At 44.7% G+C, this 13,214-nt stretch overlaps 1 protein-coding gene across 7 annotated transcripts in view; it reads left to right on the top strand.

Moving 5' to 3' along the window:
• Positions 1-12,116, top strand: part of SMARCAL1 (SWI/SNF related, matrix associated, actin dependent regulator of chromatin, subfamily a like 1) — a 74,974-nt gene extending 62,858 nt beyond the window's left edge. For 5 of the 7 annotated variants that reach the window (XM_033230332.1, XM_033230336.1, XM_033230331.1 and 2 more), the window contains one exon: positions 4,186-4,502. In XM_033230332.1, the coding sequence (XP_033086223.1) occupies positions 4,186-4,425 (240 nt within the window). In that variant the 3' untranslated portion in view covers positions 4,426-4,502. Of the gene's footprint in view, positions 1-2,303; positions 2,573-4,185; positions 4,503-11,158 lie in introns of those variants that run through there. The other 2 variants (XR_004441582.1, XM_033230337.1) reach the window with 2 other exon arrangements.
• The last annotated feature ends 1,098 nt before the right edge of the window (positions 12,117-13,214 follow it).

Genomic DNA, 13,214 nt, shown 5'->3' with positions numbered 1-13,214 from the left:
CTAGCCCCAGAGCTGAAAACAATGGCCTGCAGTCATTCTCAGTTGAACCATGCATGCATCGCTTTATGGGGAAGTGATGGCATTAGCTCCTACAGCTGCTGGCATTCCCGCACAGACTCCGAATGCTGCCTCTTCAATCAGACCATTAGAAACTGACAAAACTCCCCATGGCAAATGTTGAATTGTTTCAGAAAGTACACAGCAACACCACACATAGGGCTGCCACAGGAATGTGTCCCCAGCACAGAGTGGAGAGTGTTTAAAATAGGGTACTGGCTTCACAGAACATATTTTCCCCTCTGTCATTTTATTTTGTTCTCAGTGTCTCCCCACTTGATAGAGGGGTAAACTGAGACATGGCAGTGCAGTAGGCTTGCACAAAGTCACAGGGCATGTGGAGCCAGCTCAAGGAAGAAGGCTTCCTGACTTGGCCCAGCATTCTTCTTTTGAGTTCAGCCCCTTGTAGAGGAGTATAAGAGGCATCCCTCCATAACCAGGCAGGCCTTGTCAAAGGTGCTGAGGGGGAAAGCTGTTGCCTCTGGACGGGACAGCCCTGGGCCCATCATACCTGCCTGGCCTCAGTGCTCCAGCCCAGTGGCTGCCACAGACTCTTCCTCCCCCATTTCAGTGAAACACAATGGAGGGAGCAAGAGACCCAGAGCCTTTCGAAAGCTTGTTTTCCTTCCCCAGCTTGGATTGTTGGCCAGAAGGTTAAAACTAGGAGTATGGCCTCCTCGAGCACAGCTCATGGTTGAATTGTTTCTGCCAGGAGAGCTTGAATCAGGTCTGAGCCTCATGCAGAAAGGGGCCTTAACAGTAGCTTATCAGGAAAGTGAAGCACCTCCTCCTTCCTGTGAAATCACCATCAGAAGTTGAGTTAGGGCAAGCGTGGTGGTGCACACCTGTAGTGCCAGCTACTCGGGAGGAAAAGGTGAGGATCATTTGAGCCTAGGAGGTCAAGGCTGTAGTCAGCCATGATGGTAACTGTACTCCAGACTGGGCAACAGAGCAAGAGCCTGCCTCAAAAAAAAAAAAAAAAAAAACAAAAAGAAAAAGAAAGAAAATAGTTTAAATAAATAAGAAGTTGAGTTAAATCTTATCGTTGACACCAAGACTTAAGACTCTGTGGATCTGCTCATTCACTTACATTTATTTAGCAAATAAATTTTCTTTGCAAGAATTTATTTGCTAAATATTGGGATAAATAAGACTCAGATCATATTTTTAAATGCAGATTGCAAATTATCCTTTCAGGCATATATAGTTAATAAGCCAATTTTAAAACAACCTTATTTTTAAGCTTTTTAAAGAACTCTCCAGTTCAGCTGAATGGTAAACGGTAACAGAGCCTAGGTTATCATATGCCTTTTGAAAAGAAAGAGCCTGAGCAGGTATAGTGGCTCAAGCCTCTAATCCCAGGCCGAGGTGGGCAGATGGCTTGAGCCCAAGAGTTTGAGACCAGCCTGGGCAACATGGTGAAACCCCCATCTCTACAAAAAAATACAAAAATTAGCCAGGCATGGTGGCACGTGCCTGTATTCCCAGCTATTCAAGAGGCTGAGGCAGGAGGATTCCCTGGACTTGGGAGGCGGAGGTTGCGATGAGCCAAGATCACACCACCGCATTTCAGCCTAGGCAACAGAGCTAGACCTTGTCTCAAAAAAGAAAAAAAAGCCTAGTTTTAAAGGAGTCTCACTTGAACTCATTTATTCCTCCTTGCCTTTCTCTTACTCTAAATTAGTTAAGAATTTCTACCTAAAATATAAGTACAAGGTAATATTAATGAGTTTTCTCAAATTTATTTTGATTAATAACTGTATCAATTTATTTTTTAATTAAGATGGGGCTGAAAAATTTTAACAAACTACTAGAAAAAGAAAATGTTGCTTCCAATATAGGAGACAAAAGCAGAAGAGGTTATGTCTCACTGAGATAGGCTTCCTTCTGAGAGGGGAAATGAAATATTAATCTGATCTTGGAACTCGCTTCCAATTAATTATGCATGCCCCAAGTTAGCATACAGTGTTGCCATCATCATAATCAAATGCACATTAGCAGCTTTTTCTACCTGGAATAGGCTGCCTTACAGGGTGGCATTTCCTTGACATTGCAGGTATTCAGAAAGAGGCTGATGAGGGCATCCTGGAGGAGGACATGTGGGTTATTTGGGGGTCAGCCTTGATGATCTTTCATATCACTTCCCTCTCTGCAGGACTGGGGTCCTGAAAGGCTAGGAGATTTTGGGTGCAGGTTAATTGAATAATCTGAAGTTCTTAAGTGACAGGCTGTCATCAATTTTCAAGGAACCCTGCTTCAACAATGTGGAGGGATTTGGTTTAAGGAATGGTGAGAAACAGTGGCCAGCTGGCAAAGATCTGTACGCTGTTTGAAATGGAAAGAAACCTGAGGCAGGAAGAGCTGTTGCAAATCCATGCAGTACCAAGTGATGTGGCCCAAGTAAAGATGGTGCCTAGAAGGAGAGAGGAGGGAACTGATGAGGGTAACAAACTTGCATGAGCCGAGGACTCTGTTTGCCTGGATAATTTCCACCTGGGAGACTAGGAGAATGCAGGTAGACTATAAAAAATAGACTTCCGGGAAGAGAAGCTGCTTTGGGAGTATAGGAGAGAGATGAGAGACCAGGGATTTTTTATATGTATTTATTTGTTTAGAGACAGGGTCTCACTCAGTCACCCAGGCTGGAGTACAGTGGCACTATCCCGGCTCACTGCAACCTCTGCCTCCCAGGCTCAAGCCTCCCGAGTAGCTGGAACTACAGGCGCACGCTGCCAACACCTGGCTAGTTTTTTGTATTTTTGGTAGAGATGGAGTTTCGCCATGTTGCCCAGGCTGGTCTCTAATTCCTGAGCTTAGATGATCCCCCCCATCTCAGCCTCCCAAAGTGCTGGGATTACAGGCGTGAACCCTCGCGGACAGCCTTATTTTTATTTATTTATTTATTTTGTTAAGACAGAGTCTCCCTCTGTCACTCAGGCTGGAGTGCAGTGGCGTGATTGTGGCTCACTGCAACCTCTGCCTCACGGGTTCAAGTGATTCTTATGCCTCAGCCTCCCAAGTAGCTGGGACCACAGGTGTGCACCACCATGTCTGGCTAATTTTTTATATTTTTAGTAGAGATGGGGTTTCACCATGTTGGCCAGGCTGGTCTCGAACTCCTGACCTCAGGCGATCCATCCACCTCGGCCTCCTAAAGTACTGGGATTACAGGCAAGAGCCACTGTGCCCAGCCAAGAGATCATCTGATTTTAAACCAGTGTTAGTTTTATGAAACTGTGGGATGTCAGTGGAGATATGGAAAATACACCTCTGGATTGAAAAATGGTCAGGGTTGGAAATTTAGATGTAAGAAGATCGGCAGAGGGGTGATAGTGATCGTGTGTTGTAGTTGTATCCACTGGTCATGGTTTTAACACTACACCATTGTCATCAATGTATAGATGCTGTTGGTAGGTGTTTTGATTATTTGTAATTTAAGGTAATCAGAATAGGTACACATATCTACTTATGAATATGTTAAATGTGTGTATGTTTTTTCCACCACTTTGAAAATTAGGTATAAGCCATGGCTGAACACAGAGATTTGGAAGTCTAGGGGGCTGGGCACATGGTGGCTCACACCTGCAATCCCAGCATTTTGGGAAGCTGAGGTGGGCAGATCGTTTAAGCTCAGGAGTTTGAGACCAGCCTGAGCAACATTTAGTGAGATCCTGTCTCTTAAAAAATTTTAAAAATAAAAATAAATTTAAAAATAGAGATTTAGAAGTTGCATTACACCTTAACTGACCCTTAGTAGAGAAAGGCTTTGGAGGAAATGAGATCTTGAGTGCTGTTTCAGTATTGAAATAGTGATTTGGAAAGTTCAAAGGGAGAAAACATTTCCAACGTAAATTATAGCGTGAGAGCAGCTTCTTTGCACTCACAATCATTTCTTTTTCCTAACCCTGTGAGCGCAGAGAGGGTAAGATGTCAGACACTAAAACAATGAGGTTGCTTTAGTGATGGTTTGCTGAGATGATGTGCACTTGCCATCATGTAGCTCCCTGACACCATAAAATGTGTGGTCTCTCATCTTTATATTCTCCAATCAGCCCCAGTGGAGGAGAGTCAGTGTTGGAGCTTGGGTTCTTCCTTTTATCTTTTCTTTTCTTTTCTTTCTGTGATAAGGACCCAAAGCAGCAGAAGATCTATGACCTATTCCAGAAGTCCTTTGAGAAAGAAGGAAGTGATATGGAGCTCCTGGAAGCAGCAGAGTCCTTTGACCCAGGAAGTGCTTCAGGAACATCTGGAAGTAGTTCCCAGAACATGGGAGACACCCTGGATGAAAGCTCATTGACAGCCAGTCCACAGAAGAAAAGGAGATTTGAATTTTTTGATAACTGGGACAGCTTTACCTCTCCCCTGTAAAAGGGGCAAAAAGAAAAAAAATAAAAAGTATTTTAAAATCATGGAATTAAAATAAAGTAATGTGTTTTGTTTTAAAACTTTTTGCACTTCTCTTGCCATTGCAGCAGTGCCTGTGCCTGTGTCCAGGCTCAGCAGGAGACCAGGCCAAGCATCAACTTTCCATTCCTGTGTCGTTATGTGTGAGCTTGCTTGGGGTCTTAACCTCAGCTCTTCTGGCTTAGGGATGGACACAGCAAGTCGTAGTAGTGGGTAATTCATGTTCTCTAAATAATGAGGTCCTTTCTATACAGTCCCCATAATCTCGAATTTTAAAATTTACTGACTCAACAAATATTTATAGGGCACCTAATTTGTGCAGGCACTGTCCTAGGTGCTGGCAGTCATTCATCCAACAAAAGACAAAGTATGAGCCTTTGTGGGAAGACAAAGTATGAGCCTATGCAGTGGGAGAAGCAATGGTTGTAGGTTCTCTTTTCCAATACAACTCTTCATGGACACTGAAATTTGAATTTTATTAATGTTCATGTATCACAAATTATTCTTTTTTTCCTGCCATTTAAAAATGTAAAAACCATTCCTTGTTTACCAGCTGTACAGAAACCAACAGTGGGCTGGAAGTTGTTCACTGCCCATAGTTGCCAACCCTAGTTTAGAGCAGCATGGTCCAATAGTAATGTAATGCAAGCTGCATATGTGATTGTAACTTTTCTAATAGAAGATTTCAATTTAAGATTAATAATATAGGGAGGCTGAGGCAGGAGGATCACCCAAGGTCGGGAGTTCAGGATCAGCCTGACTAACATGGAAAAACCCTATTTCTTCTAAAATTACGAAATCAGTCAGGTGTGGTGGCGGGCGCCTGTAATCCCAGCTACTTGGGAGGCTGAGGCAGGAGAATTGCTTGAACCTGGGAGGCGGAGCTTGCAGTGAGCTGAGATCACGCCATTGCACTCCAGCCTGGGCAACAGGAGCAAAACTCCATCTCAAAAAAAAAAAAAAGATTAATAATATATTTAACCCAATAGATTAAATATGTTATTTCAATTTACCAACAATGTTTAAAAATTATTAATGGGAAATTTTACATTCTTGGGCTGGGCGCAGTGGCTCATGCCTGTAATCCCAGCACTTTGGGAGGCCAAGGTGAGTGGATCACTTGAGGTCAGGAGTTCCAGACCAGCCTAACCAACATGGAGAAACCCCATCTCTACTAAAAATACAAAAATTAGCCAGGTGTGGTGGCACACGCCTGTAATCCCAGTTACTCAGGAGGCTGAGGCACAAGAATCACTTGAACCTGGAAGGTGGAGGTTGCAGTGAGCCAAGATCGTGCCACTGCAATCCAGCCTGGGCAACAGAGCAGGACTCTGTCTCAAAAAAACAAAGAAGAAATTTTACATTCTCTTTTCTGAACTAAGTCTGAAACAATGTATTTGACATGGGCAGCATCTCAATTTGGGCTAGCCACAGGTTTCACGTGCCCAGTAGCCATATGAGACTGGTGGCTCCTGTGTTGGGCAGCTCTGGTTTAGAGAGTGATGAGCGAGTAGGATGTCATGTGGGGAAGAGCAATAGTTGATAATGTTGAGGAGAGGGACAGAATGATGCAGAGCTCATAGGCCATAGAAAGGAATCTGGGTTTAATTTTTTTTTTTTTTTAATTCTGAATATGAATGGAAGCCACCAAATGGCTTTGAGCAGACATGAGGCAATCTGATTATATTTTTAAAACTTATAAAATTATATATATATATATATTTTTTTTTTTTTTTTTTTTTTTTAAATAAAGACATAGCATCTCACTATGTTGCCAGACTGGTCTCAAATTCCTGGCCTCAAGTGATCCTACCACCTCGGCCTCCCAAAATGCTAGGACTACAGGTGTGAGCCACTACGCCTGGCCCTTCTTTATTTTTTATAAATATAATCAGGCCCAACATAGCAACACCCTGTCTCTATTTAATAAAATAAAATAAAAAGTATTTCACGCCAATACATGTGCAGAAAATAGAGCAGGAAAGGTGGGCAGAGGGAACACTTAGGTAGGAAGCTATGAAGCTATTGTGACTATCCGTGGGGCTGGTGCTGGAGTGTGGCTGAGTGTGGGTTGCACCATGGAGGAGATGAGAAGTGGTTGGGTTCTGGACGTATTCTGAAGGAAGTGATGGAACGATATGTGTAGATAGATTGACCGTGGGGCATTTGTGGAAGAGAGGCTGGGACTTTGGTGTTGGCCTGAGCAAAGTGGTAAGGGAAGAAAGAGTGGGAAGGGGAGGTTGGGGAGGTGGTAAGGGAAGAAAGAGTGGGAAGGGGAGGTTGGGGAGCCGGGTAAAATCAAGGGTTTGGTTATGGACTTGTTGAGTTTGAAATGGCTGGGAGATAATCTAGCAAACTTGGAGACACCCCACCCAGATCCCCTTCAAGGAGGGGCTTGCTCAGCTGTGGGGAGTGAAGTTGGCAGATGACTTCCACCTGGCCACAACTGGTCTGCAGAAAGCCACTTTGTCTGAGGTCACACCCTTCTTAAGGCAGCTTGCATCCATGACTGAACAAGGCAGGGCACAAAGGTTGGGCCACTTTGGCCTGATGCAGGGCAGCTCTGATGCAATACTTAACATCGTGTTACAAGTGCCTGCATATTCAGTACAGGAAAATGCTATATAGGTTTGTAGCCTAGGGGCAATAGGCTAGACCATATAGCCCAGGGACTATGTCCCGGGCAGTATTCGCTGCAGAGCTCCCTGCTCCCTTCCTCCGCTCCCTGCTGGATTGTCTAAGGTTCCCACAGGCCTATATCACAGTTCACCTCTCCCCCTGCCAAACAGGCCTCCATCCCCTTCCTTTCACCGGTGGTTAATCCCTGATAGATATCTTGTGCCCCAAACTCTGTCTTGGTGCCTGTTTCTGGAAAACCCACACAATCTAGCAAGATCCAAGTGGAGGTGTCCTGCAGGCAGTTGGATGTGTGAGTCTTCAGACTGTGGAAAGGTCAGAGAAAGAGCTGTGGATTCTGCCCCAGCATGGGCTGAATGAGGTCACCAAGAGGGTAAGAGTGGCTTCCGAAAAAAAGCAGTTCTGACTGACCCCCACAAACTGCAACACAGACGACTGTGCAGGGAAGTAAATGAGGAAGAAAACCAGAATGGGTGTCCAGGAATGGGAGTTTTTGGGATTTTTGTTTGTTTGTTTGTTTTTTCAGACAGAGTCTCACTCTGTTGCCAGGTTGGAGAGTAGTGGCATGATCTTAGCTCACTGCATCCTCCGCCTCCAGGCGACTCTTCTGCCTCAGCCTCCTGAGTAGCTGGGATTACAGGCGCCTGCCACCACGCCCGGCTAATTTTGTATTTTTAGTAGAGATGGAGTTTCACCATGTTGGCCAGGCTAGTCTCGAACTCCTGACCTCAAGTGATTCACCCACCTCAGCCTCCCAAACTACTGGGATTACAGGTGTGAGACCCGCACCCAACCAGGAATGGGAGTTTTTAAAAGTATTTTACCAAAGAAGGAGCTGCTGCTCTAACTGGTCTTACAGAAGGGCAGGGAGCCAGATGTACGTTAGAGTTTAGAGTTAGCGCAATTTTCACAGCAGCAATGAAAGATGCTTAATTTGTCTGACGTCATGGTGTGTGGATTTGTTAGACTTAAATTGTTTTCACTATTCAGTACTTACTAGGTGCCAGGCACTGGACTAAGTGCTTTACATAATTGTCACACTTGATGCGATCTTGGAGGAAGGTAGTGGTATTTTGACTGTGCAGGTGAAGAAACGGAGCCAAGAAATAGTACAAATTGCTCAAGTCCAGCTAAAAAGCTAAGAAGTGGCACAGCAGAAACTGCAACCAGGCCACCCCACCCCTAGAGCCCACTCATAGGTGTGGTGTTCCCCAACAGGAGGCCCAGTGGTGCCTTGGTGGTCTGTTAGCTGAGTTTGGTACATGGCTCCCTTCCTGAAGGGCTCGGCCCTGGCTGGAAGTCTATCTCTGCAGTCCACCTGCTGGCTCTCTGCAACAGAGAACAGGAAGACACTGGAATGCACCACTTTCTTATCCTTTTTAATTCCCTTTCCTGAGTTTCTCAAAAGCTCCAGTTGACAGAGTAGATCTTTTGAGGCCACCTAACCCCCATCACTGTTGTGCAGGGTGGGGGCGGGGCAGGCTTCCTGACACCTCAGCACAGTTGGGACCGGGGCATCCATGTCCTGCGTAAGGAAGGCTCTGGCCTCAGGAAATGAGTGAAGATGATCACCTTGCTGCATGGCGTGCAGCTGCTGTGCTTCCAGCTGGTCACTGTGTCAAGCTGTCGGCTGCTCCTTAGGCCAGATCTCTTCCAGAAGGCCCAGTCTAAGCATCTGAGTCTAAGTGGCATCAGTTGCTTCTCCCAGCTTGCTGAGGAGGACTATGGGGTTAGCCCTTGAGTCTGCTTTCCACTGGCTTATACTGCCACGAGGAACTCTGCTGTGGCCCCAGATCTCCATAAATAACTAGGCCTTTGGTCCCCTGAGGCATTATCTGCTGAAATGAAAATCCGGGGCCAAAGGCCGAGAGAGAATGTCTTGTCTCGGCTTTCCTTTGGGCCACCTGAATTTTCTTAAATCTTCTCACTCCTAGCTCTTGTTTTAATTTTGTTAGATATACCAGTTTGACATTTGACTATTATAACAGTGACTTGTGTCTTGTCAGAAGCTTCCAGAGGACAAATGTTGGCTCTATCTAAATTTTATTATGATTTTGTCCAAATCAGGCACTCACTTTTCGAAGAGCAAAAAATAGAGCAATGGCTGCAGTTTCATCTAGTAAGCTATATTACACCCCCTTGTGAGTGGTTGCTCTGAAAAGCCAGTTATAGTCATTCACCACATAACAACTTTTGGTCAACAATGGACTGCATGTACCATGGTGGTCCCTTAAGATTATAATGGAGCTGGAAAATTCCTGTTGCCTAGTGTCTGTCATAGCCATTGTAATGCTGTAGCACAATGCATTACCTTTCCTATGTTTAGATATGTTTAGATACAGAAACACTTACCATTGTGTTACAAGTGCCTACATATTCAGCACAGTAACATGCTATACAGGTTTGTAGCCTAGGAGCAATATGCTAGACCGTATAGCCCAGGCGTTTACTGGATGCTACTATCTAGGTTAGTGTAAGTACACTCTGTGAGATTCATGCAATGACAAAATTGCCTAATGACGAATTTCTCAGAATGTATCCTGATTATTAAGTGATGCATGACTGTACATCACCTCATGGCTATTGCCCTTGGAGGTTTATAATTGGCAATGGACCCAGAGATTAATGCAGGTATGGAGAAGGACATAGTCGTTCATGTCCTGTGTGGCATGATGGGAGGTGGTCCAATAGGGACAGACCCTGTATGAAAAGAAATGCTAAAATTGTACATAAATTTTGCCCACATGTTGTTTGCATGGATTTTTGCAGACTTAGGGGTCTTGTCAATGGAAACAACACAGTCACTTCATTAGGGAAAAATCTCTGGAATGAGTCAAGGCCCAGGAAGTAGAAAGGATTCTGGATCACAGGCAGATCTTGAGAGAACTTCAGGAAGGAATCTTTCTTCCTCACCTGCCCCAGTGCCCATCCAAAGCCTCTGCTCTGTGTATCTGAATCACACGGCTTGAGAAACATGAAGAAGCCCTCACCCGGGGCCCTGTGGACATCTCCCGAGATGCTTCCACCTGCCTGCTGCTCACTTGGTCCCCACCAGAGTTTTGATGCAGCTTTTATGTGGGCTCTATGGACTTGGATCTCTTAGGATCTCATTCTCTATTCCCATTCACAGTTTCTCCTCCAGGAATGTGGTTAGGATATGATGGGTATAAGGGGTGTAACACAATGGTTATGCTTCAAAAATAAAAGGGAAATGTACAGGTGATTTTAGAGAGCTTCATACCCAGTGTTGCTCTGGTGAATCACCGATCATCATTAAATTACTAAATTCCTGCTGTATTCACCCTGGGACCTGCAGCACAGAGTGGCCCTCGTGATATTGCAAGAAGTCAGGTCAGTGGCTGCCAATGGGAGGCCTTGCTCTCATTCCTTGAAATTTGGTGCCCTTATTTATTTATTTATTTGAAGCAGAATCTCACTCTGTCACCCAGACTGGAGTGCAGTGAGGTGATCTCAGCTCAGTGCAACCTCCACCCACTGAGTTCAAGGAATTCTCCTGCCTCAGCCTCCCGAGTAGCTGGGATTACAGGCACCAGCCACCACATCTGGCTAATTTTTATATTTTTGGTAGAGATGGGGTTTCACCATGTTGGCCAGGGTGGTTTTGAAGTCCTGACCCTAGGTGATCCACCCACCTCGGCCTCCCAAAGTGCTGGGATTACAAGCGTGAGCCACCACACCCTGCCTGGTGCTCATATTTAAAACCATTATTCGTCTGTAGTCTTAGTAAATACGGCCTGTCGAGCCTCCATCTGAGGCCTCTAGTTGAACCTCAGTTTTAGCTGTTCTGGAAAAAAACGAACTCTCGCTTTGAGATGTCCCTGAGGTCCTCCAAAGCAAATTTTATTTATACCATGTAGCCTATCTATTTTAACTTAGACCATCCCATATGTACCTCTGAAATTTGTTAAGAGTCACCTAGCCAGTTCTGCATAATTCAGCAAAAGACACTTGGGCTTATTTATATAGAGAGTGAATATCACTGGGTTTAAAGTGGTATTAATGTTTCCACACTAACTCCTTTTCCTCCTTCATTTCACAGCACAGTTCAGACCCCCAGAACTGTGTTTTCTGGAAGCGTCAACTGAAATGAAGAAAATCTGGGCCCATCTCCTCCCACTCCTGTCCCTGCCATCAATTGTACCCTTACAGGATTTTACTAGACGTCACCTCTGGCCCATGGAGCTGGTCTCTGCCTTCCCTCACCAGGGTCACTGAGAGGTATCTTGTTTCCGGAGTGATCCTGCTTGATTTCTGCCTCTAGGGCTGGCATCAAGGAAGCCTCTAAGAGGCAGCAAAGGATCCTGTTAGTCTTGATCCACTTGTGCTTGAATTAATCATGTCTTTTTCCTTCTTGGCTTCAGAGGAGCCTTTTTCTAGATCAGTGGGAGAGCTGAGAAATCGAGCAGGAGGTGTCATCCCCACACCACTGGCTCTGAGGTGTTGCCTTGTCTGTTCATTCTTGTCTGTTAGAACCTCAATGCTTCTTGAAGTTCTATCCTCTTTTTTGCAAAGGGGAGAGAATGAAGTCCAACCTTATATTTACTCCATCCTCCCACTTCTCACCAAGTTCAGAATTACCAACATAAAAAATGGCTTGGAAGTTTAAAGAGGGTTAATCGGAGAAGTCTCTTCTACCTGTGTTTTGTTTTGGTTTTGTGTTTTTCTGTGAGGTCTCAGTGAAGGAAATGAATTCCCGACCACAGCAGAAAGCATTAAGAAGCCTGTGAATCACAGTCTTTTGGGCATCATGACAATCAACAGTTATTTGATTTTGCAAGATCCTCTGCACACATTTCTCTCCCACCCCCATTCAACAGATTTTGAGGCTCTTTTTCTCTTTTTTTAACCCCTCTTTTTGGGGGCAAAAGACAATATACAGAAAAGTTCATAAAACAATTTACAGTTTAACAAAATATTTTAAAATAAACATCCATGTAACCATGACCCCCAGGTTATAAAAATAGTATGTTGTGAGGCCAGGTGCGGTGTCTCATGCTTGTAATCCCAGCACTTTGGGAGACCGAGGCACGCAGATCACCTGAGGTCAGGAGTTCGAGACCAGCCTGACCAACATGGTGAAACCACATCTCTACTAAAAAAAAAAAAAAAATAGCTGGGCGTGGTGGTGCATGCCTGTAGTCCTGTAGTCCTAGCCACTCAGGAGGCTGAGGCAGACGAATCACTTGAACCCAGGAGGCAAAGGTTGCAGTGAGCTGAGATCGTGCCACTGCACTCCAGCCTGGGGGACAGGGCGAGGCTGCCTGGGCAACAGAGCAAGACTTCGTCTAAAAAAAAAAAAGAAAAAGAAAAAGAAAATAGTATGTTGTAGAAGCTTTTGTGTTTTGCCTTTAATGTTTAGATCTACAATCCACCTGCAGTTTATTTCTGTATATGGGGCGAGGTAAGGCCAAGGTTAATTTTTTCCATATGAATATGCAGTTAGCTCGGCACCACTTATGGAAAAGGCGGTCCTTCCAACTACTGCTCTGCAGTGCCTTCTTTCCAATATTATGAACTTGATGTAAAAATACATCTAAGGCTGGGCGCGGTGGCTCATGCCTGTAATCCCAGCACCTTGGGAGGCCAAGGCGGGCGGTTGACCTGAGGTCAGGAGTTTGAGACCACCCTGGCCAACATGGTGAAAACCCGTCTCTACTAAAAATGCAAAAAAAATTAGCTGGACATGGTGGCGGTTGCCTGTAATCTCAGCTACTCAGGAGGCTGAGGCAGGAGAATCGCTTGAACCCGGGAGGCGGAGGTTGCAGTAAGCTGAGATCGTGACACTGTAGTCCAGCCTGGGCAACAGAGTGAGACTCCATCTCAAAAAAAAAAAAAAAAAAAATTCATCTAGAAATGTATAAGCTCAAAAATAAGAGTCCTGCATTCTCCTCCCTCCCGCCCTCAGCCCTACCTCCTAGAAGTAATAACTAAATTATTTGAGATGAAGTCATTTGTAAATCATTCTCTATGCATACAAATGTATGTAAAATACACATAGAATCTGGTTTTACAAAAATTGTATCAAATTCTTCATACTGAAAATGACTCACTTCACATGATTTGACCATTGTTTCATATTGATCTACCCATTAAAT

Source organism: Trachypithecus francoisi, unplaced genomic scaffold (genome assembly GCF_009764315.1).
Source record: "Trachypithecus francoisi isolate TF-2019V2 unplaced genomic scaffold, Tfra_2.0 Lachesis_group13, whole genome shotgun sequence".
NCBI lineage: Eukaryota > Metazoa > Chordata > Mammalia > Primates > Cercopithecidae > Trachypithecus > Trachypithecus francoisi.
Note: the sequence above shows the minus strand (reverse complement) of the source record. Positions and strands in the feature narration are given on the sequence as shown.